The 23,948-nt window shown below is 44.7% G+C and overlaps 2 protein-coding genes across 2 annotated transcripts in view; both read right to left on the minus strand.

Annotated features, from left to right (window-relative positions):
- Positions 1–23,948, minus strand: part of TCERG1L (transcription elongation regulator 1 like) — a 478,247-nt gene that overhangs the window by 374,328 nt on the left and 79,971 nt on the right. The window lies entirely within an intron of this gene.
- OR12J2 (olfactory receptor family 12 subfamily J member 2) lies at positions 4,922–5,860 on the minus strand. Its single transcript, NM_001390806.1, has one exon. It carries the CDS (start codon positions 5,858–5,860, stop codon positions 4,922–4,924), a length of 939 nt encoding a protein of 312 aa, NP_001377735.1.

The following is a 23,948-nucleotide window of genomic DNA, read 5'->3' on the forward strand; positions in this document are numbered from 1 at the left end:
TCTAACTGTTGCTTCTTGACCAGCATACAGGTTTCTCAGGAGGCAGGTAAGGTGGTCTGGTATTGCCATCTTCCTAAGAATTTTCCACAGTTTGGAGGATGGTTATTTTGAGGTTCTAGCCTGCCATTTTCTAGGTCTCTTCCTTGCCTCAATACCTCCTCTCTCGGATTCATTGGCCTATCGAGTGGCGACAAGAGCAAGCTTGAACTAGGTAACAATTCGGCTTAGCCAGCCAGGAGCCTTGCTGCTTGTGGCTAGCCAGCCCCAATCAGGGAATATTGGGGCAGGACCCTAGCAGCTCCCAGGACCATTTGTTGTCCTGAGAATCTTTCCTTCAAGATTCCCTGAAGTGGCACTGACTTCTCCCAGAGCTTGGCAGCTGAGACAAGGAACCAACAAACTTCTAGAGCTGACGGACTCAATTATGTTTGGAGGGTAAGTCTGCCCAATTTGATAGCTGCTTCAGCCAGTTTGCTTGTTTTATGTGTCCTTTTGTGTTGACAGCCAACAGGTTCGATTTTGGAGGGTAAGTCGCTCTGGTGTGTACACCGGGAACATTTCTCCCCTCCAATCTGGTCTTTTCCTTTATGGGATAAGCCAATTTGGTTGGGTACCCATTTGCAGAGAGGAGGTGCTGTTGGACTCTACCCTGAACCAGTTCATTGGGAACTAGTCCTCATGGAGCAAGTTCACCCCAGTTGAAATTAGCTCATTTGAAGGGTAATTTTATTTACCTGATTTGGGAACTGGTCCAGTTGGGGCTTCCCTTGTAGCTCAGTCAGTTAAGAATCTGCCTGCGATGCAGGAGCTGCTGCTGCTGCTGCTGCTAAGTCGCAATGCAGGAGACCTGGGTTCAATTCCTGGGTCGGGAAGATCCCCTGGAGAAGGAAATGGCAACCCACTCCAGTATTCTTGCCTGGAGAATCCCCATGGACAGAGGAGCCTGGCAGGCTACAGTCGAAGGGGTTGCAAGAGTCAGACACAACTTAGTGACTAAACCACCACCACCAGTTGGAACCAGTTCTTTTGGGAGCTAGCTCTTGTGGGAGTGGGTAGCCTAGCTGGAGTTAGTTCATTTGTTTTACAGGGTACACTGACCCTGTCTGGAATCGATTTGTCTGTGCGTCAATACTGGAGTCTGCCATTTTTGTTGGAAGAATTTTCCACAGTTTGTTGTGACTCACACAGTCAAAGGCTTTAGCACAGTCAATGAAGCAGAAGTAGATGTTTTTCTGGAACTCTATTATTTTTTCTATGATCCAACAGATGTTGGCAAGTTGACCTCTGGTAATGTAATGGAGTACTACTAGCTATAATAACCCTGATTTAAAAAATAATTCTGAAGTGCATTAGATATGCAAAACTTGTTAGTTTTATAACTGGAACTTAGTACCCTTTGACAATAATTCCTTAACCTTACCCCAGCCCCTGTTAACTGCCACACTGCTGTCTATTTCTGAGTTTGATTTTTTAGATTCCACGTATAAAAGAGATCTTACAGTATTTACCTCTGTCTGAATAACTCAGCCAAATGTCACAAATAGCAGGTGTCAGCTTTTCATAGGGCTGAATAGTATTCTCATGTAGATGTGCGTGTATATGTGTAGATACATACATATATCTCTACACTACACACACACATTATATATGTATACATACAAATACATACATACATGTATATATAACTGTAGTGTGCACAGGGATGTGGGTCTCTCAAGATCCTGATTCGGTCCCTTTGGATATATAGGCCCAGGAGGAAGCCTGTCGGTCAAGTGTGCTCACGCTCAGTCGTGTCCAACTCTTTGTGACCACATGGGCTGTAGCCCGCCAGGCTCCTCTGTCCATGGGATTCTCCAGGCAAGAGGACTGGAGTGGGCTGGATGCCCTTCTCCACGTTGGATCATAAAGTAGCTCTATTTTTAATTCTTTGAGGAGCTTCCGTACTCTTCTCCACAGCAGCTGCACTAGTCACACTCCCATCAACAGTGCACAAGGGTCCCTTTCTCCTCACCTACACTGTGACCTGATGAAGAGCTGCAGGCGCCCTGTACTTAGCTGAAAACTGAGTTTAAACAGGAAAAATCTTTATAATGACTCCATTCTTACACAGTTTATTTCTATCCAGTTCTGCTTAGTTTAGGTCACTTTTGGGTACTAAAAACAGTTGTGGCACTTAAAAATATTTATTCTGGAGATTATAATTGTTACCTGCATGAAGGCTAGTCTGATACATTCTAATTAAAGATTATCAAACTGAAAAAAAAAACATTGTCTCTTTTTTAATTTCGGTATTTAAAAACATTATTTATTACGCATACATTTTATTTTGGAGTAAAGAAAGAACAAGGGAACTTTCTGAGAATGTGAATGTCAGGCTTGAGGGAAGGGAGAAGGCCCGCACTTGCAGGATGATGCCCGAGGTGCTAGTGGGCACACTGACTTCATGCACACCCCAATAATGAGCACAGTCCCTCCCAAATGAAGTGACCTGGAGAAACCTGGGATGACATGTGAAGAATTCTAAACCGTGAGAAACAGTTTTCATAAAATAATAAATACAAAGTGATCCTCCATTTTTTATTGAAGTACAGTTGTGTTAGTTTGGGGTATATAACAAAGTAATTCTTATATATGTATATATATTCTTTTTCAGATTCTTTTTCCTTATAGGCTATTAAAACATATTGAGTAGATTTCCCTGTGCTATAATACAGTAGGTCCTTGTTAGTTATCTGTTTTCTATATAGTAGAGCATATCTGTTAATCCCAAACTCCTCATTTATCTCACCCCTTCCCCTTGATAACCTGTGTATATATGTGTAGAAGTACAAACAGAAAACTGTTTATACCAGAATGTTACAGGTAGGTGCCTCTCAATGGGATAACAAAGGGTTTTACTTTCGTATATTCTCCTTTCAAATGTCTTATTTTCTAGTTTATTAGCATAGAATCCATTTGCAGTTAAAAGAAACCCCATTATCCTCTTCAGGGAGTTCCTACAGCACAGAGAGCAGCAGAGACCAGGAGTCCATATGAGCCAGGAGTCCGAGCCTCAAGGGGGCTACCTTGGCCGGGCTCCTCCCTGGGGGATCTGGACACGTATTTCAGTGCAGTGCCTCCCCCAACTAGGAGGTGGGGACAGGCGCCTCTCATGCAGATTCTGGCTTCAGGATTCATGTCTGGAAGCACTTCCTGCAGCCATGCTTACCCTGAGGTCAGAGCAGCACAGATGGCAAAGCCTATGCATCTAAAGGTCAAACCACAGGGCGTGGCGCCAACAACTCTCAACACGCTGCCGACCAACACCTTCCACCCCACCCCCACCCCCCCACACACACACATATCAGGCCCTGTGTAAACTCGCACACTCCAGGATTGTACTGAGAATTCTGCCACTGGCCACCATTTCAGTGACACTTGCCAATTTCCACAGGTTTCATAAATCTCACAACCGTGAAGCTTATTTCTGATTCAGTTTATCTCAGCTCAGTCGCTCAGTCGTGTCCAACTCTTTGTGACCCCATGAATCACAGCACGCCAGGCCTCCCTGTCCATCACCAACTCCCAGAGTTCACTCAGACTCATGTCCATCGAGTCAGTGATGCCATCCAGCCATCTCATCCTCTGTCGTCCCCTTCTCCTCCTGCCCCCAGTCCCTCCCAGCATCAGAGTCTTTTCCAGTGAGTCAACTCTTCACATGAGGTCATCATTCACTGACTAACCATGTCACAAAAATGCCTCTACCAAGTCTTTCCAAAAAGAAGTCTGATGGTCTCATTGGTAGAAATCATCCCTGTATCATTCAATCTGCAGTCAGTGGTATTTACAGGGTGCCTGCCTCATACATGGTGCACATTGCTTACAGAATGAGCCAGTTTAGAGGAACAAACCCTGGTTCAAGTGTAAGAAGGTGGACCTTGTCATTGTCCTCAAAGTGTTTACAGTCTTCAGGAGACAGACAAGCACCATAGCAGGGGGAGATTTGCTCAAAGGAGACAGCCCCCAGGGAATCAAGAACACACTTCCCTCAAAGAGGCCCTTCTGTCCCCATCCCTTCAAGCCGCACAGATTCCCCACGCCCCTCCCCCAGCGCTGTGAAGCTAAATCACAAAGGAACAGAAAGGGCTCGCCCATGAAAAGCCCCTCTTCCCCAGCATCTCCCTGGGTTCCAAACCCTCCTGAGCCCAATCTTCCTGCCGTCCAGTTCTGAAGGGGAGGACAGCTGAGTTTGTGGTGGAGGGGGAAGAAAAGGAAAGAGCCTGGCCACTTTCCACACTGATGCCAGTAACATCTTTACATCATAGACTTGAAAAAGCCTTGCCAAAATATTCTCCTAAAAATCACTCACATTTAAAAAGACCACTCCTGGAAGACCACTTTGCTACCAGGGGGAACCTATCTCCCTGAAATCCGCCCCACACTCCCCCCAGTGGAAATCCCTATCCTAAGGTAGAACAGGACTAACATATCCTACCTTAATCCCTCTCATCCCTGCTCAGATCCTCCTGTGACTAAGGCAAAGGCCACCCATTGCGAATGCAGAAGCCCAAAAAAGGAGGGCTGCAGCGAAGTCCAGGCTTGTTGGAAAACAAAGATGAGGCATCTTGGGAAGAAGTTGCTAGAAGGGCTGAAGAAAGGGCCAGGTGCAGCTGGTGATCTACTACGTGCTTCTTGGGTCATGAAGCTGTCATTGGTCATCCCAGGATCCACCAGGGAAGGACAGGGCGAGTCTGGGAGGTTAAGGGGCTTCCTGAAAGTGGGGGAGAGATGCCTAGAGCTGGTCCCATGGTCTCACTATACAGTCCAGTCGGGTGAGACCTTAGGAGGCAGGATGGGCTTCCAGACAACAACCATGCCCCAGTTTAGGGAAAGCCACACTGGGCCCCGCCCTCCAGGCAAGAGGACCTTGCTGGGCGTGACCTCAGCTGCAGGACAGAAGCCTCCTGAGCGCCGCCTTGACCTCCATGTTTCTCAGCGAGTAGATGAGGGGGTTCAGGGAGGGGGCCACGGAAGTGTAGATCACTGACACCAGCTTGTCCTTGTCCAGCGAGTAGCTGGAGGCGGGGCGGATGTAAGTGTAGATGACGGTGGAGTAGTACAAGGTGACCACCAGGAGGTGGGAGGAGCAGGTGGAGAAGGCGCGCCGCTTGCCCACCGCCGAGCGCATGCGCAGGATGCTGCCGATGATGCAGCCGTAGGACAGCGTGATCACCGAGAAGTTCCCCACGGCCAGGAAGATGTCTGCCGTGAAGGCCATGGTTTCATTCAGCTGGGTCGGGGCGCAGGAGAGCTTCAGCAGAGGGGGGATCTCACAGAAGAAGTGCTCCACCACGTTGGAGCGGCAGAAGGGCAGGCGAAGCATAAGGCCTGTGTGAACGCCGGTGTTGATCAGGCTGACTGTCCACACCACCCCCGCCAAGAGCGCACACACCCGGGGGCCCATGAGGGCGCTGTAGTGCAGGGGCCGGCAGATGGCCACGTAGCGGTCATAGGCCATGGCCGAGAAGAGCAGCAGCTCGGCCCCCATGGACCACGTGAAGAAGAAGAGCTGGGCCATGCAGCCCCCATAAGAGATGGTCTTGCTGGCCACCATGCCCACCAGAAGCTCAGGTAGGATCGTGGACGTGCAGAGAATGTCCACCACAGCCAGGTTGACCAGGAAGAAGTACATGGGGGTGTGCAGGGCTGGACTGGAGTTGATGACCACCACAATGAGCAGGTTTCCAGAGAGGGCCACTGTGTACAGAAGCAGGAAGGCGGAAAAGAGCAGCGTTCGCAGCCCAGGTGTTTCTGAGAACCCCAGAATGAAGAACTCGGTGACTAGCGTCTGGTTCATCACAGCCCTGGAGGGTGCCAGCATTGTCCCTCTGAGACCATGGGCGCTGTTCCGACTCAGGCTGTAGAGAAAGAGTTTGAACTTGTTCTGAGTGTTCCCTCTTACACTCGTGTGCACAACCCACTAAGAAAGAGGATTTTAAAACTTATTTTGGCAATAAAAATGGAGCTTTGCGCTCCTGATAATTGTGGGATAATTATCAGGATTGTGGGATAATTGTGGGATAATTCTGGGAACTTTCAGTGAGAGCGACTGCCCCCTGAGGTGTGGAGAAGCTCAAATCCCCTCTCTGCCAGCGCAGGACTGAGATGGCCACTCACGGAAATTCCCAGACTCCGACTCCTGGTCAGTGTGCCAGGATTGTGCTTCCTGGCCCTCATGGAGCACATGTCGGGTGGGGTTGGGGTGGACTTCCAGGGGAACCCTGGGGAGGGGCGTTCTGACCTCTGTCTCCTATTTGAAAATCTGTATTTACAGCCACTCATACGCTCAGACCGTGTCTGGGGACAGAGGAGGAACAGCGAGAAAAATAACCTGCTATTGGAAAGAACCTTTTTCCCAAATCCCCGTTCTCCTCCTGGACTCGCTACGTCCAGTCAGTACTGACGGAGGTCAGCCAGGGGTCCTTACAGCACTGTCCAGTGACTTGCGAGTGGAAAGCCAGGGGTCCGGATGGGACTGGACCCTGATTCAACTCCAGATTCTCTGCTGCCAGCCCCTGCACAGCCCACAACAGGGAGCCCCGCCCCCCTACCAAATCAGAGACAAATCACCACCAAAATGCTTCACCTGCATCAAAAATCTCCCCAGATAATCCTGAAATAGTGGGCACTCAGGCCCATGCATGCCAGCTTCCAAATGGAGATGCAGGTGCAGATGTCCTGGCTCTCTGAAAACCAAGATTGTGTGTGGGCTGTGCTGATTTCAAACTAGTGCTCCTTGAAAGTATTTCACCACTTAGATCATAGCACTTTAATTAAGAAGGAAGACTGTCTGCATGAAGCTGGTGACCAACAAACTACTTTCCGGTGCTGGCTTGGACCTGGGCGCCCTGTGCCCAGCTGCTTTAGAGTCAGTGTCTGGGAGCTTAGGGCTTTCACCAGATTCTACAGAAACAGGTCCCTGTGAGGGGCGGCCCGAGAATGACACGCAGACCACCAACTGCAGTGTGTTTACTGGTGTGGACAATGGTGACAGTTTTCAACCAACAGTCTCTTACATGAAAGGAGAGAAAGACCCAGAGTGGGAAAAGAGAGAGAGAGAGAGAGGTGTGGGAGAGAGAAAGACAAAGTGATTTTATTCCACATTTTTGTGCACATTACTCGCTTTGCATTTTTACTAAACTTTATTCTCAAACATGACAAAGTGTTCTCATGGCTCTTAGAGAGTAAAATATAATCACCCAACAAAATAAAAACATTGTTTTTCGTCTATAAAACACACATGATGCATAAAATCCACATTAAATTATAGTATATGCTTACAAAAGATGGAAAATATCCTTTTGGAATTTCTGGTATCCTCTCAAGAAATTTTCTTCTCAGTCCTAAGAAAGAAACCTTTGAAGAATTCTCAGGAATCATTAGGAGATAGAAATGACTACAAGGAAAAAAATACAGTGGATCCACCTAGTATAATGAGTAGAGTCCATCAGAAATGTGTGACCATATAGGGCCTATATTGTCTATATGCCTAGAGAAGCCCTATATTGTCTAAGGTTGGCAGAAACATGACTCACAGTTCATGCTCAAGGGCCCGGAGGGGCCAATTAGCACAGAACCTGCTCTCCTTCACTAGGCGAAACCTACCTTGGATTCCGGACTCTCTGGAGAAGCTGACCAGCACCTTGGGGACAGATCTAATCACCACCAAGTAAGAACTGAGGTCATCCTTGGAAGCTACTGGAACACGGACTGGCACTCAGAAGTGTCCATCCAGGGACGGTTGACTAGCAGCAGCGGCATGAACAGCGGCAGGAGGTACAGAGCTGACACCAGACAATGAGGCTGTGGTGGCACCAGTCAGTCAACAGTCCGGCCCATCGTTTCTGCAGACACCGACTTCCCATCCCAAGAAAGAAGCACAAAGAAGTCATGGCTACCCCCTATCAGTTGGTCATTGGCCCAGGGCTCTTACTGGTCGTCTCCAGATTTCAGCATCTCGAGTGCTAGTGGCCATGTGCCACTGGCGGCCTTGCCCTCAGTGTCTGCTTTCACTGCTGCCTTCCTCACACCACCAGCAAGTGCAGATTTCACCCAGTCATGGCTACAACTCCTCTTAACAATTACTTGACATGAGGGGGAAATGGAAGATGCCCTGCCCTGGACAAACTACACACCGTGGCTAGTGCTAACCAGTGGCTGCAGGCTTCCCTGCTCCTACAAAGCATTAATTGTCCCCACTGGGGACATCAGTCCCCGAGGACATTAAATCTGGAATCACTGGTGACTGCTCAGCAGGTCTTCTGAGACCCATCCTGCTGATCTTGCCTGGATAGCTTCAATTCCTAGTTTTGATCTAATCAAGGATACACTCAGTCACCCTGACTCAGCGCAGGGGTTTTATGTCTTCATTCTCCATCCTGTGTTTTCAGAAAAGGGGTCAGCTTCTAACGTAGGGTGGTTGCAGAGAGTCAGTATGCTACCATTGTTGTTCAGTCCCTCAGTCGTGTCTGCCTCTTTGTGACCCCATGACTGCACCACGCCAGGCTTCCCTGTCTATCACCATCTCCTGGAGCTTGCTCAAATTCCATTGAGTCAGTGATGCCATCCAACTATCTCATCCTCTGTTGGCCCCTTCTCCTCCTGCCTTCAATCTTTCCCAGCATCAGGGTCTTTTCAAATGAGTCAGTTCTTCACATCAGGTGGCCAAAGTACTTGAGCTTCAGCTTCAGCATCAGTCCTTCCAATGATATTTGGAGTTGATTTCCTTTAGGATGGACTGTTTGGATCTTTTTGCAGTCCAAGAGACTCTCAAAAGTCTTCTCCAACACCACAGTTCAAAAGCATCAATTCTTCAGTGCTCAGCCTTCTTTATGGTCCAACTCTCACATCTGTACATGACTACTGGAAAAACCATAGCTTGACTAAACAGACCTTTGTTGGCAAAGTGATGTCTCTGCCCTTAATTTGCTGTCTAGGTTTGTCATAGCTTTTCTTCCAAGGAGCAAGCGTCTTTTAATTTCATGGCTGTAGTCATCATCTGCAGTGATTTTGGAGTCCAAGAAAATAAAGTCCTTCAGTTTCCATTATTTCCCCCATCTACTTGCCATGTAGGGATGGGACCAGGTGCCATGATTTTTGTTTTTTGAATGCTGCGCTTTAAGCCAACTTTTTCACTCTCCTCTTTCACCTTCTTCAAGAGGCTCTTTAGTTCCTCTTTGCTTTCTACCATAAGGGTTGTGTCATCTGCATATCTGAGGTTATTGATATTTCTCCTGGCAATCTTGATTCCAGCTTGTGCTTCATCCAGCCTAGCACTTTGCATGACATACTCTGCATATAAGTTAAATAAGCAGGGTGACAACATACAGCCTTGACATTACTCCTTTCCTGATTTTGAACCAGTTCATTGTTCCATGTTCAGTTCTAACTGTTGCTTCTTGACCTGCATATAGATTTCTCAGGAGGCAGGTAAGGTGGTTTGGTATTCCCATCTCTTTAAGAATTTTCCACAGTTTGTCGTGATCCACATAGTCAGAGGTTTTAACATAGTCAATGAAGAAGTAGATCTTTTTCTGGAATTCTCTTGCTTTTTCTATGATCCAGTGGATGTTGGCTATTTGATCTCTGGTTCCTATGCCTTTTCTAAAACCAGCTTGTATTCTGGAAGTTCTCAGTTCACATACTGTTGAAGCCTAGCTTTGAGGATTTTGAGCATTATTTTGTTAGCATGTAAAATGAGTGCAATTATGTGGTAGTTTGAACATTCTTTTGGCATTAGAATGGAAACTGAGCTTTTCCAGTCTTGTGGCCACTGCTGAGGACTACCTTTACTTATGTATGATTGATAAGTAAAAGTATATACTTTGTACAACATGGGTTTTTCAGGGTGTACAACATGATTTGATATGTGTAAACTGTGAAATGATTACCACAGTAAAGTTAAGTAACACATTCATAACCTCAAAAATTGTTTTTTAAGAATGCTTAATGTTTACTCTCTTAGTGACTATCAAGTGTACAACGTGGCATTATTAACCCTCGACTCCATGCGTGTGTTCCATCCTGAGAACTCGCTTGTCTCCTAGCTGAGAGTTTGTACTGTTTCGTCCCCGCGTCCCTTTTCCACACCCCCAGGCTCCGAGCAAGCGCCTGTCTCCTCTGTTTCCATGCGGTCAGTTTGCCAGGTTCCACAGTACAAGCAGCACTGTGCAGTATTTGTCATTTTATCCACCATCTCTCACTGGGCATGGTATCCTCCAGCTTCATCCACGTTGTCACAAATGGCAGGATGATGTTTGTAACTGTTTGATGGAGTATTTAGTATTTTCTGTGTAAGCTCATGCCATCTGCAAATACAGATAGTTTTACTTTTTCCTTTCTGGTTTGGGTACTCCTTTTTGTTGCCTCTTTGCCCTGCCTAGGACTTCCAGTACTGTGGTGAATAAAAGTGGTGAGAGTGGGCATCCTTGTCTTATCCCTCATCTAGAGGAAACTTTTCATTTACCATTAGGGATGTCAGTGTGGGACCGTCATACACGGCCTTCCTTGTGCTCAGGCACCTTCTTTCTATACCTGATGCTTGACAGGTTTTATCCTGAAGGATGTTTTATTTTGTCAAACATTTTCTCAACATCTATTGAGATGATCATATGGTTTTTATCCTTTATTCTATCAATGTGGTGAATCATATTGATTGATTCACATATGTTGAACTATCCTTGCATCACAGGGATAAACCACGGATCATACCTCTTAATGTGCTGTTGAGCTGGTTTACTAACATTTTGCTAAGACTTTTGCATCTATGTTCATCAAGGATATTTGCCTGGAATTCTTTTCTCATGATGTCCTTGTCTGACTTTGGTAACAGAGTAGTGCTGGTGTGGTAAAATGAGTTTACAAGTGTTTCCTTCTCTTCATATGTTTATTAGAGTTTGAAAGTGAGAGGGTTAACAGGTAGGAAGGCCAGAGGTCCCCAAGGGACAGGAGGAAATAAACTGCAAGTGGCAGACACTCTTTTCTCAAACCTTAGGCTGATAATGGCTCAACAAACCAGTATTCATGTGAATTGTTTTACGGCCAGAGATGACACCCCTTGTGCCATCCTATCTCAAAAATGTGTGTTGTGGGAGAGGGCCTGGTGAAACTCCCTCAGCCTTGAGGTGTTTCCCTTATTTGATTAGCAGCCATCTAACATATATAAAGTGCCTTGCTAAAAACTAGTAAGAGGGAACTCTTTCTGTCCCTTTCTGATGTCTATATCAGATGCTTTCTCTACCTCTTTTTATACTTTAATAAAACTTTGCTACACAAAAGCTCTGATCAAGCCTCATCTCTGGCCCCAGATCCAGAGGCCACGAATCCTGGTGGTGTTCATGGCTCACAGCAGCAAACTATCAAAAGGACTGGTGTTGATCCTTAAATATTTTGTAGAATTCACCCATGAAATCATTTGGTCCTGGGCTTTTCTTTGTTAGGAGGTTTTTCTACTATTACTATTAATTATTACTGCATTAATCTCCTTACTCACTAGTTTTGTTCAGATTATGTATTTCTGATCAGTCTTGATAGGTGATTAGTTTATAGAAATGTATTCATTTCTTCTACATGATCCAATTTGGGGGGGTGGTGGGTATAATTGTTTACAGTATTTCCATATGACTATCATAGTATTTCCTATGACTGACTGATCTAAGGGTTCTCTCTTCATCTTGTTTACTGTTTCCTGTGCTGTGCAAAAGCTTTTAAGTTTAACTAGGTTCCATTTGTGTATTTTTGTTTTTATTTTCATTACTCTAGGAGGTGGATCAAAAAAAGATTTTTATGTCAGAGAGTGTTCTGCCTGTTTCCCTCTAAGAGCTGTACAGTTACTGGATTTATGTCTTTCATCCACTTTGAGTTTATTTCTGTGCATGGTGTTAGGGAGTGTTCTGATTTCATTCTCTTACTGTAGCTGTCCTGTTTTCCTAGCACCATTTATTAAAGAGGCCGTCTTTTCTCCATTGTATATTCTTGCTTCCTTTGTTGTAGATTAATTGACCATAGATGTGTGGGTTTATCTCTGGACATTCTCTCCTGTTCCATTGACATTTAGTTCTGTGTTTGTGCCAGCACCATACTGTTTTGATGACTGTAGCTTTTTAATATAGTCTGAAGTAAAGGGGTCTGATTCTTCCAGCTCCATCTTTCTTTCTCAAGATTGCTTTGACCATTCAGGATCTTCTGTATTTGCATACAAATTGTAAAAATTTTGTGATGTAATTCTGTGAAAGACTACCATTGGTAATTCGATGGTAATTGCATTGAATCTGTTACTTGCTTTGGGTAGTATAATCATTTTGGTAATACTGATTTTTCCAAACCAAGAACTATTTCTGTCATTGTTGATTTCTTTCATCAGTATCTTATAGTTTTCTGAGGACAGGTCTTTTACCTCCTTGGGTAGGTTTATTCCTAGGTATTTTATACATTTTGATGTGATGGTAAATGGAATTGTTTCCTTAATTTCTCTTTCTGTTCTTTTTCTGTTAGTGTCATAGGAATGCAAGAGATGTGTGTGAAATAATTTTGTATCCTGCAATCTGATCAAATTCATTTATAAGCTCTAGTAGTTTTCTGGCAGCGTCTTTGGGATTTTCTATCTATAGTATCACATAATCTACAAACAGTGACAGTTTTTACTTCTTCCTTTCCAATTTGTATTCCTTTTATTTTTTTATTCTCTGATTGCCAAGGCTAGGACTTCCGAAACTATGTCGAATACAAGTGGTGAGAGTGGACATCCTTGTTTTGTTCTTGATCTTTGAGGAAATGTTTTACGGTTTTCATTATTGAAAATTCCCATTTCTTTGGGGTCAGTTTCTGAATTTTTATTATCTTCCTTTTGTGGTGTTGTGTTTGGTCTATTATTCATGTTCTGTTTAGCCTTGAATTGCTCTCCGTGCATTCAAAGGAGCAAACACCTCATGGTACTGTTTGTGGGAACTCAGCTGAGTGGGTTGGAGCCCAGATGTTTACTAGTGAGTCCACAGTAGGGTTTGCAGTTGGAAGTCCCATTAACAGGGTCTCTCTCCTAGGTGTGTGTGAATTCTGTCTGGTCTTTGAGTTGATGGCACTGTCTCTAGGATCTTGTTCAGTAGAGCTAACACTTGACAAAGATCTGTTCAGGATCTGCAGACAGTCTGCAAACAGTGCTATCAGATTCACAGATGTGTGTGACTTCAGCAGGTCACTTGGGCAGGCAAGATTCCCCCAGATGCAGCTGAGAGGAGGTCGTGCTGAGTCACAGGGCTGCTTGCAGGAAGCACAGCCAAGACTAGGTTTGAGGTGGGCTCGAGGCACAAAGAAGGGTGTCTCCTGCCAGGTTCCTGTGGAGTCAGGACTCCGTCTACTGCAGCCTGAGTGGAGCCAGGTCCTAGGGCTGCTTCAGGATCCACAGTTGGACTGAAATCCACAGACCTGCCTCTGGGAGCACAAACAGGCATGGCTCCACGTGGGTCACTGGGCAAGCTGGAGTACACTCACAGCTGGGAGGAGTCCAGCCAAGCTACAAGACCACGTCAGGACCTACAGACATACCAAGACTAAAGGGTTTGCCTCAGGGGCACAGACGCTCACTTCTCCCCGTGTGGACCCAGGTTTTTTAGTTCTTCCACATCCCTCAGGAGGAACCCTGCAGCCTCTCCCCTCACCACTTCCCACCCCCATGTTTGCTCTGTATTATCTTTGATTCCTCAGTCCTCCTACTCATCCAAGCCAGATCCCCTTGACTCATAACAAATTTTATTCCAGCAGGGGGTCCAAACATCCATGCACTCATTAGAAATTTGTAGATCAGAGTCTGGCACCGAACCCCAGCTTAGCCTCAGGGATGCAGTGAAGGCCTAGCCACATCCGTGCCCTTCCTAAGGCTTTACACACACACACATGGCAGGTGTGAAGCGGGGATGCATAGACACAGCAGCAGCTCTGCCTTGTCCTCTCTGTGTGCCTGGCTCCTGAACGCTTCCCTCCTAGCTGGACTTCCACTTCCCTCTGAGGACTACACTTCAGCTCCTGATGCCACATCACTGCATATGAGAACAGTGTGTCTTGCATATTTACCTTCCAGCCCCACCACAAGTGAACAGTGACCGGTCAGAGCGGCAGGATGAAGTCCCACTGCCCTTACTTTTGCCAGTTTTATGATCCAGAGCTCCCTGTGGGATCAGCTGAAACTTCACCTGAAATCAGTCGCATTCATGCTTCTCTTCTTCTCCTTCCCTACATGGTTTCCCTGGAGAATCTGCTTAATAAACCTCTTGCACAAACTGCTGCCTCTGGGTCTGGTCTAGGAAGCCCACCCAAGGCAGTCAGCCAATGGCTGCTAATGGCTGACAATAGGTGTTTGGGTTGAGAAGCTACTTATACTTCAGGTAAACAATAACACCAATGGGAAGTGTGTGTTATGGGCAATGATGGGCTTCCGGATAGTGTGCCTTGGGGCCACTTTGTCCCACTGCAAGGGGAGCAGCACCAGCTTACAGAAGATCCAGATGGGTTCAGCTCTTCCAAAGACTTTCACAAGCGCCCTATTTGATGCTCCCAATCCCCCCTCCTGGGAGCTCCATGTAATGTGATGCAGGTGATTTTCAGTCCTGCTTTCAGAGAATCATCATCATCTCCACCGTTCTCATGCCACAGTCTCCCCTCCATGTATGAAGACTTCAAGGACGGGTCTCCTTTCAAAGGGCTGGGGGAGAAACACCTGAATATGTGGTTCAGGATTTTGTACTGTGCACTTTGCTCCTTAGACTTCTTCAGTTCACTTCAGTTCAGTCACTCAGTCGTGTCCAACTCTTTGCAATCCCATGGACTGCAGCACACCAGGCCTCCCTGTCCATCACCAACTCTCCCGGAGTTTACTCAAACTCATGTCCATTGAGTCGGTGATGCCATCCAACCATCTCATCCTCGGTCATCCCCTTCTCCTCCCGCCTTCAATCCTTCCCAGCATCAAAGTCTTTTCCAATGAGTCAGTTCTTCGCATCAGGTGGCCAAAGTATTGGAGCTTCAGCTTCAGCATCAGTCCTTCCAAAGAAGGTATTCAGGACTGATTTCCTTTAGGATGGACTGGTTGGATCTCCTTGCAATCCAAGGGACTCTCAAGAGTCTTCTCCAACACCAAAGTTCAAAAGCATCAATTCTTTGGCACTCAGCTTTCTTTATAGTCCAACTCTCACATCCATACATGACTGTTGGAAAAACCATAGCTTTGACTATGCAGACCTTTGTTGGCAAAGTAATGTTTTTCGCTTTTTAATGAGCTGTCTAGGTTGGTCATAACTTTTCTTCCAAGGAGCAAGCATCTTTTAATTTTATGGCTACAGTCACCATCTGCAGTGATTTTGGAACCCCACCCCACCCCCCAAATAAAGTCTGTCACTGTTTCCACTGTTTCCCCATCTATTTGCCATGAAGTAATGGGATCGGATGCCATGATCTTTGTTTTCTGAATGTTGAGTTTTAAGCCAAGTTTTTCACCCTCCTCTTTCACTTTCATCAAGAGGCTCTTTAGTTCTTCTTTGCTTTTTGCCATAAGGGTGGTGTCATCTGTGTATCTGAGGTTATTGATATTTTTCCCAGCAATCTTGATTCCAGCTTGTGTTTCTTCCAGTCCAGCATCTCTCATGATTTACTCTGCATATAAGTTAAATAAGCAGGGTGACAATACACAACCTTGACATACTCCTTTTCCAATTTGGAACCAGTCTGTTGTTTCATGTCCAGTTCTAGCTGTTGTTTCTTGACCTGCATACAGATTTCTCAGGAGGCAGGTCAGGTGGTCTGGTGTTCCCATCTCAGTGCCGTTAGTAATAGGAAGACTGCCGCTGGAGCCCTACACAACACACAGTAGTGTGGCCCAACTCTAAACTTCACAGTATCTCAGTTCCAGTCTGAAGTCCAGCATCACAGTTCTCCAGAACAACACGGACATACCATTCACTCAAGAAATATTTACTGAATACCTAGTATGTGTCAGGCATTCAGTGTTATACTCAGCTTGAATAAAGGAGATACAGACTTCACAAACATACAATCTGCATTCTAGCAAGTAAGACAGTCTTGCATTCAACTGACATTGGAAATAAAAAAATTATTAGAAATAAAAAACTTAACAGATAAAATCCATTACCCATAGAACTTATGTTCTAGTAAAATACACATATAAATAAATAATACAATTTCAAAAAATAAATTGATATAGTGTGAATAGCTGGAGGAGGACTTCCAGGTTAGAAGACAAAGAAGGACACTGTGGGTTACAGTTCATCTGAGACCTAAAGCCAGGTGAGGAGGTAGGTCAGTAGGGAATGGGAATGTGTTTAACACAAAGAGCAGGCTGAGACAATGGGGCCAATGGTGAGGGGAGAGTGGGTGGCAAGATTAGAGGAGGGTGCAGCTGAAGCACATGGGACCCTGGAGATTCAGGGGGTCTAACTTTTATTCAGAGTGTGGTGAGAAGCAATTACAGTGTCTGTATTTCAGATGAAGACCTGGAGAAGGGCAAAAGAGTGCTGGGCAACAATTTGCTGATCTCTAATCTCATTCTTTACACTCCAGGTCATGCCTCCCTCTTCCCCACTCTTCCCAGGGTCCAGCAATGACTGGGCTAAACTTGTACGCAGATTTCAAGATCTTTCAACATCCCATAAAATCCTCAAAGCGGGCGAAAGATGACAGTGGGCGGGCAGAGATGACCATGACTGCATACCAACCTGAGTCCCTCTTCATGGCTCTACTCCCAGTCAGATTCACCAGGGAAATCTGACCAGTCAGTGAGCAGAGCTGGATTTTAGAACTCACCCACTTCTTTCCTATTACAGCCCCAGGAGCACACATTAAACTCCAGAATGTCAATGAAGCTCTTGGGCCGCAGATCCCCTAAATGCACCGTCATTGCTGATGGCACCGAATTGGGTGGTGTTTCCCTAGTCTACGAAGTCAGGCTATAAACACTGGGTCAGACATATACAAAGTGTGTCCTGGCCACATGACTTTTTGGAACCTTCATAAAGGGTTCATATTGCCTCTCCAACAGTTGAACAAATAACTCATCATTTTTTTCTAAAGGCTTTGGCCACAACCCTCTCCTTTTGTTGGACATTCTTCATCCATTTTGCGTGAAGGAAGTCATTGTATGCATTTCTTTTGCATTTTTGACAATACTAAGATGGGAGAGGGAAGAAGATGACCTTCCAGAGTCTGTTTCACAATCCAGCCAGGGCTCTTAGTAATCCGGCATTACCTCCTCAGTCCCTTCTGGTCAGCATCTCACAAACATAAGCAAATCACTGGGTTCTGGTCACAAAATCCCTAGTCATCCCAAATACTCCCCAGAATTCCTTAGAACCTTAAGAATAAGAAAACCACACAAACTCCTGTTAGGACCTATTTTCTTTACTCGTAGTGTGATTTTTTTTTCTTGATCTACACTTTCAGTTCAGTTCAGTTCAGTCACTCAGTCGTGTCTGAATCTTTGCGATCCCATGGACTGCAGCACACCAGGCTTCCCTGTCAATCACCAACTCCCGGAGCTTGCTCAAACTCATGTTGATTGAGTCAGTGATGCCATCTAACCATCTCATCCTCTCTCGTCCCCTTCTCCTCCCACCTTCAATCCTTCCTGGCATCAGGGTCTTTTCCAATGAGTCAGTTCTTCACATCAAGTGGCCAAAGTATTGGAGCTTCAGCTTCAGCATCAGTCCTTCCAATGAATATTCAAGACTGATTTCCTTTAGGATGGACTGGCTGGATCTCCTTGCAGTCCAAGGGACTCTCAAGAGTCTTCTCCAACACCAAAGCTCAAAAGCATCAATTCTTTGGCACTCAGCTTTCTTTACAGTCCAACTCTCACATCCGTACATGACTACAGAAAAACCATAGCTTTGAATTGATGGACCTTTGTCAGCAAAGTAATGTCTCTGCTTTTTAATATGCTGTCTAGGTTTGTCACAGCTTTTCTTTGAAGGAGCAAGCATCTTTTAATTTCATGGCTGCAGTCACCATCTGAAGTTATTTTGGAGCTCAAAAAATAAAGTCTCTCACTGTTTCCATTGTTTCCCCATTTATTTGCCATGAAGGGATGGGATCGGATGCCATGATCTTAGTTTTCTGAATGTTGAGCTTTAAGCCAACTTTTTCACTCTCCTCTTTCACTTTCATCAAGAGGCTCTTTAGTTCTTCTTCACTTTCTGCCATAAGGGTGGTGCCATCTGCATATCTCAGGTTAATGATATTTCTCCCAGAAACCTTGATTCCAGCTTGTACTTCATCCAGTCCAGCATTTTGCATGATGCACTTGTCAGGTAAATAAGTAAATAAGGTAAATAAGTAGGGTGACTATGCCCTGACGTACTCCTTTCCTGATTTGGAACCAGTCTGTTGTTCCATGTCCAGTTCTAACTGTTGCTTCTTGACCGACATACAGATTTCTCAGGAGGCAGGTAAGGTGGTCTCGTATTCCCATCTCTTGAAGAATTTTCCAGTTTCTTGTGATCCACACAGTCAAAGGTTTTGGTGTAGTCAATAAAACAGAAGTAGATTTTTTTTCTGGAACTCTCTTGCTTTTTCTATGATTCAAAGGATGTTGGCAATATGAGCTCTGGTTTCTCTGCCTTTTCTAAATCCAAATTGAACATCTGAAAGTTCATGGTTCACATACTGTTGAAGCCTGACTTGGAGAATTTTGAGCATTACTTTACTAGCGTGTGAGATGAGTGCAATTGTGCGGTAGTTTGAGCATTCTTTGGTATTGCCTTTCTTTGGAATTAGAATGAACACTGACCTTTTCCAGTCCTGTAGCCACTGCTGAGTTTTCCAAATTTGCTGGCATGTTGAGTGTAGCACTTTCACAGCATCATCTTTTAGGATTTGAAATAGCTCAACTGGAATTCCATCACCTCCACTACCTTTGTTCATAGTGATGGCTCCTAAGGCCCACTTGACTTTGCATTCCAGGATGTCTGGCTCTAGGTGAGTGATCACACCATCGTGGTTATCTGGGTCATGAAGATCTTTTTTGTACAGTTCTTCTGTGTATTCTTGCCACTTCTTCTTAATATCTCCTGCTTCTGTTAGGTCCATACCACCTCTGTCCTCTGTTGAGCCCGTCTTTGCATGAAGTGTTCCCTTGGCCTCTCTGATGTTCTTGCAGAGATCTCTAGTCTTTCCATTCTGTGTTGTCCTCTACTCCTTTGCACTGATCGCTGAGAAAGGCTTTCTCATCTCTCCTTGCTATTCTTTGGAACTCTGCGTTCAGATGGATATATCTTTCCTTTCCTCCTTTGCCTTTAGCTTTTTTTGATCTACACTTTATCACTGCCCAATGTCTGAATAAATTGTATAGACCATTAATTACAGCAAATGTATTCATGCAATCAACAGCACTGATTGATCCTCTATTAAGTACCAGAGACTATGGTATCTATTTAAGATATAACAGTAAGAGAAAAAAACATGACCTCTACCTTTAGTACAGAGAAGGCAATGGCACCCCACTCCAGTACTCTTGCCTGGGGAATCCCAGGGACGGGGAGCTTGGTGGGCTGCCATCTATGGGGTCGCACAGAGTCAGATACAGCTGAAGTGACTTAGCAGCAGCAGCTACCTTTAGTAAAATTACAGCCTATTGCAAGAGGAACACATTAATAAAATTATCACTCAAGTTAATTTCAAATCACAAGTATATGTTCTGTATAAAGGAACAAAGATAATGGTAAATTTCTTGTTAAAACCAAACCTATTTTTAAAAAAACAGCTCAACATCATTAAAGTACTAAAGAAAAAATCCTAGAAATTCCATACCTAGCAAAAACATCTTTCAAATATGAAAGTGAAATAGTTACATTATATGTAAATGGTCAAAACATCCCAATTAAAAGGCAGAACGTTTTAGATGGGCATAAAAAGTATGCTGCCCACTCAGAAAAGCACTTTAGATATAAAGACACAAGTACATTATAAATAAAAGGATAAAGGATAAAAGGATAAATAAAAGGATAAAGGATAAAGGAAAATATATTCTATGTTAATGACAGTCAAAAGAAGACTAGAGTGATGATGTTAATATCAGACAGTGTTCATTTCAGAGCAAAAAAATATTGCCAGGTATAAAGAAGGTCACCTAATAATAAAAGGTTAGAATAAAATTTGAAACAATTAATTAATGTGACATAAGATCCTTAAATTTTTATGCACCCAATTACAGACTTTGGAAATATATGAAGTAAAAATTGATAGAACTGCATGGGGAAATAGACAAAGCCACAATTATAGAGGGAGATTTCAAACTTCCTCTCTCAGTAATTGATAGGGGAAGTAAACAGAACAGCAACAAGGATATAGTGACCTGAGCACCTTGACCACCTTGACTTCATTCATACTCATGGAATACTCTACCCAGTAACAGTAGAATACACATTCTTTTTGAGGACATCAAAACACTTACCGTGAAAGACCATATACTAGAACATAAAATAAGTTTCAACAAATGTTAAAGGATTTAAGTCACAGAAATAATGTGTGCTGACCACAACGAAATTGAGTTAGAAGTCAATAATAGATATACACCTGGAAAATGTTCAAATACTTTAAAACGTAATGATGCATTTCTGAACAACACATGAGTCATTCAAGAAATCAGGAAGTTAGATCACATTCTGAACTTAATGAAAATGAAAAGACATATGAGAATCTGTTGGATGCTGCTAAAGCAGAAGTTAAGGGGATATTTTAACACTATATCCATGTAGGGAGAAGGCAATGGTGACCCACTCCAGTACTCTTGCCTGGAAAATCCCATGGACATGGGATCTCGAAGAGTCAGACATGACTGAGCAACTTCACTTCTACTTTTCACTTTGGTGCATTGGAGAAGGAAATGGCAACCCACTCCAGTGTTCTTGCCTGGAGAATCCCAGGGACGGGGGAGCCTGGTGGGCTGCTGTCTATGGGGTCGCACAGAATCGGACACGACTGAAGTGACTTAGCAGCAGCAATAGCATATCCAAGTAGAAAGAAAGAAAAATTCCAATTTCATCCCATGAGCAAGAGGAAGCTCCTCAATATTCTAGCAGGAGAATGACATAATTAGATTTCAGTTGTTTACATGTGGTTCTGTTCAGCACTAAAACGCATGAAGTAATCAGAACTCTCATCCATTGCTCTGGGAGTAAAACATGGTACAACCACTTTGGAATAAACAGTGGTAGTTTCTTATGAAACTAAAAAATACACAGCTTTGATCAAGTAATTCCAGTCATAATTACTTACTGAAAAGAAACAAAGGCTCAGTCATGTCCAATTCTGCAACCCCACAGACTGCAGCCTGCCAGGCTCCTCTGTCCATGGGATTTCCCAGGCAAAAATACTGGAGCGAGTAGCCATTTCTTTCTCCAGTGGATCTTCCTGACCCAGGGGTCAAACCCACATCTCCTGCTTGACAGGTGGATTCTTTACCACTGAGCCACCAGAAACAAAAACAGGTGTGTGTGTGTGTGTGTGTGTGTGTGTGTGTTCATAAAAGCTCTATTCCTAGTAGCAAAGTTATAAATGATGTTACCAAACCACATGCAAAACAATAGAACTGAACAACTTTCTGACACTACTCAAAACATTAACTCAAAATGTGTCGAAGATTCACACGAAGACCTGAAAGACCTGTGCCAATAAAATCCCGAGATGAAGACACAGGAACAAACTCCCCGACACGGGTCTTGGCATGTTCTTTGTGGATATGACACCTAAAGCACAAGCAACAAAATAAAAATAAACAAGTTGGACTATATCAAACTAAAAGGTTTCTGCACAACAAAAGAAACCATCAACATGAAAAGGGAACCTACTGAGCGGAAGAAAATATTTGTAAGTCATATATCTGATAAGGGGCTAATATCCAAAATTTGTAAAGAACTGATACAACTCAACAGTGAACAAGCAATCCAGATGATAAATGAATTCATATTAAATGAACAAAGGACCTGAATAGATATTTTTTTCCAAAGAAGATAGTCAAATGGACAAGAGATATGTGAACAGATACTCAACATCACTGGCCACCAGGGAATGAAAATAAAAACCACAATAAGGTACCACTCCACACCTGTTAGAATAACTACCATTAAAAAAACAAAGAGATAACAAATCCTGGCAGGGATGTGGATAAAAGGGAATCTTGGATTACTGCTGGTGGGACTGTAAATTGGTTCCATCACTATGGAACAGTATGGAGGGTCCTCAAAAAATTAAATATAGAATTATCATAAGATCCAGTGTCCCACTTATGGGTATATATCCAAAGGAAATGATATCACTATGTCAAAGATACATATATATATACATATCACACATATGCAAACACATATACCATAAAAAGAAGAAAAATCCTTTAAGAAGAAGGAAATCCTACCATTTGCAACAGCATGAAGGGACTCTGAGGGCATTATGCTAAGTGAAATCAGTCAGCCAGGGATATATACTGTATGATCTCACTTAAATGTGGAATCTAAAAACCCTTACAAACTCATAGAAAAAGAGATCAGATTTGAGGTTACCAGAGGCAGGGGTGGGACTGGGGGATAGAAGGAAGGGGGTCAAAAGTCACAAGCTTCCAGTTACAAGCAAGTCCTGGGATAGGAAGCAGCTGAGATCGTAGATGCCAAAAGTTCTCATCACAAGAAAATGGCTTTTTTCTTTCTCTCATTTTTTCTTGTATTTGCATCAAATGATCCACTTGGCTGGGGCTGAAGGTGGTCTTTCACCTGCCCTTGAGGACCTCCAGGTCTACCAGGGAGGGATGCCTCTGAGGGCCAAGTGTCAGGTAAGCACTCACAGCAGCCAGCCTGGGGCTCAGGACTGAACCTTTAACCCCTCCCCATTGAAGCCCTGGAGGCAGTAACTGCGGCTCCACATTCGGTACCCTGCGGCTATTAAGGATAAATGTCCCCTTTTCTGAGAGAAGAAAAAGTAAATAAAAGCACACCTCCTTCTGCAGGTCATTAGGTGGAAGGCTGGATTCCGCTGTCTCTCTCCGTCCGTGTGCCAGGACCAGGAGCTCCCAGACACGGCGAAGAGCTCTGCACCTCGTCTTTTCCCCACACGCCAATGGGTATCTGATTGGAGAATCGGGGCCTGGGGGACCCCACATCAGAACGTACCAGGCAGTGTGCACACTGGGTGAGTCTGACTCTTGCAACTCCCCCGCACATGACCCCTGGCCCGGGAATGGGAAGGGGCCAGCCGCACCACCAGGTGCCAGGTGCTGGGAAAACTAGTCGGCAAGGTGCTGGAGGGGGAGCTGAGGGACTCTGCCTGCCTCCTGCCCTTCCTCCTCGCCCCCGCTGTCTCTCCCATTACCCCTTTAACCCCTCCCCGTTGAAGCCCTGATAGCATCCGCCCTTAGGGCTTTGGAACGCTTAGTTAAGGACCTCCTGGAACGCCGGCAGCGCCCCCAGGATTGCACATTACAGTTAAAGTGTTGTCGCTCAGTCGTGTCCGACTCTTTGCAACCCCATGGACTGTAGCCCTCCAGGCTCCTCTGTCCCTGGGATTCTCCAGGCAAGAAGATTGGAGTGGGTTGCCATTTCCTTCTCCATTACAGGTAAGTCTATCACATCAACTACCTTCTCGCTCTTTGCCTCTTACATCAGACTCTCAACGTCCTATTTTGAAACTCGCTGCTTAGCTTGCAAAGTCCGCATCAGCCACTTCCCTTCTTTACTGGATTCAGGAAAACACTTTCCTGAGCGCCACCTTGACATCCTTGTTCCGCAGTGAGTAGATGAGAGGGTTCAGGGTGGGGCTGACTGCTGTGTACAGCACGGCGACAACTTTGCCGTTTTCCAAGGAGGAGCCGGACCCCGGGAGGATGTAGGTGTAGACTCTGTCTCCTGGGAAACCCAGAGTACTGG

This window comes from Bos taurus, chromosome 26 (genome assembly GCF_002263795.3).
Source record: "Bos taurus isolate L1 Dominette 01449 registration number 42190680 breed Hereford chromosome 26, ARS-UCD2.0, whole genome shotgun sequence".
In the NCBI taxonomy this organism is placed as follows: domain Eukaryota; kingdom Metazoa; phylum Chordata; class Mammalia; order Artiodactyla; family Bovidae; genus Bos; species Bos taurus.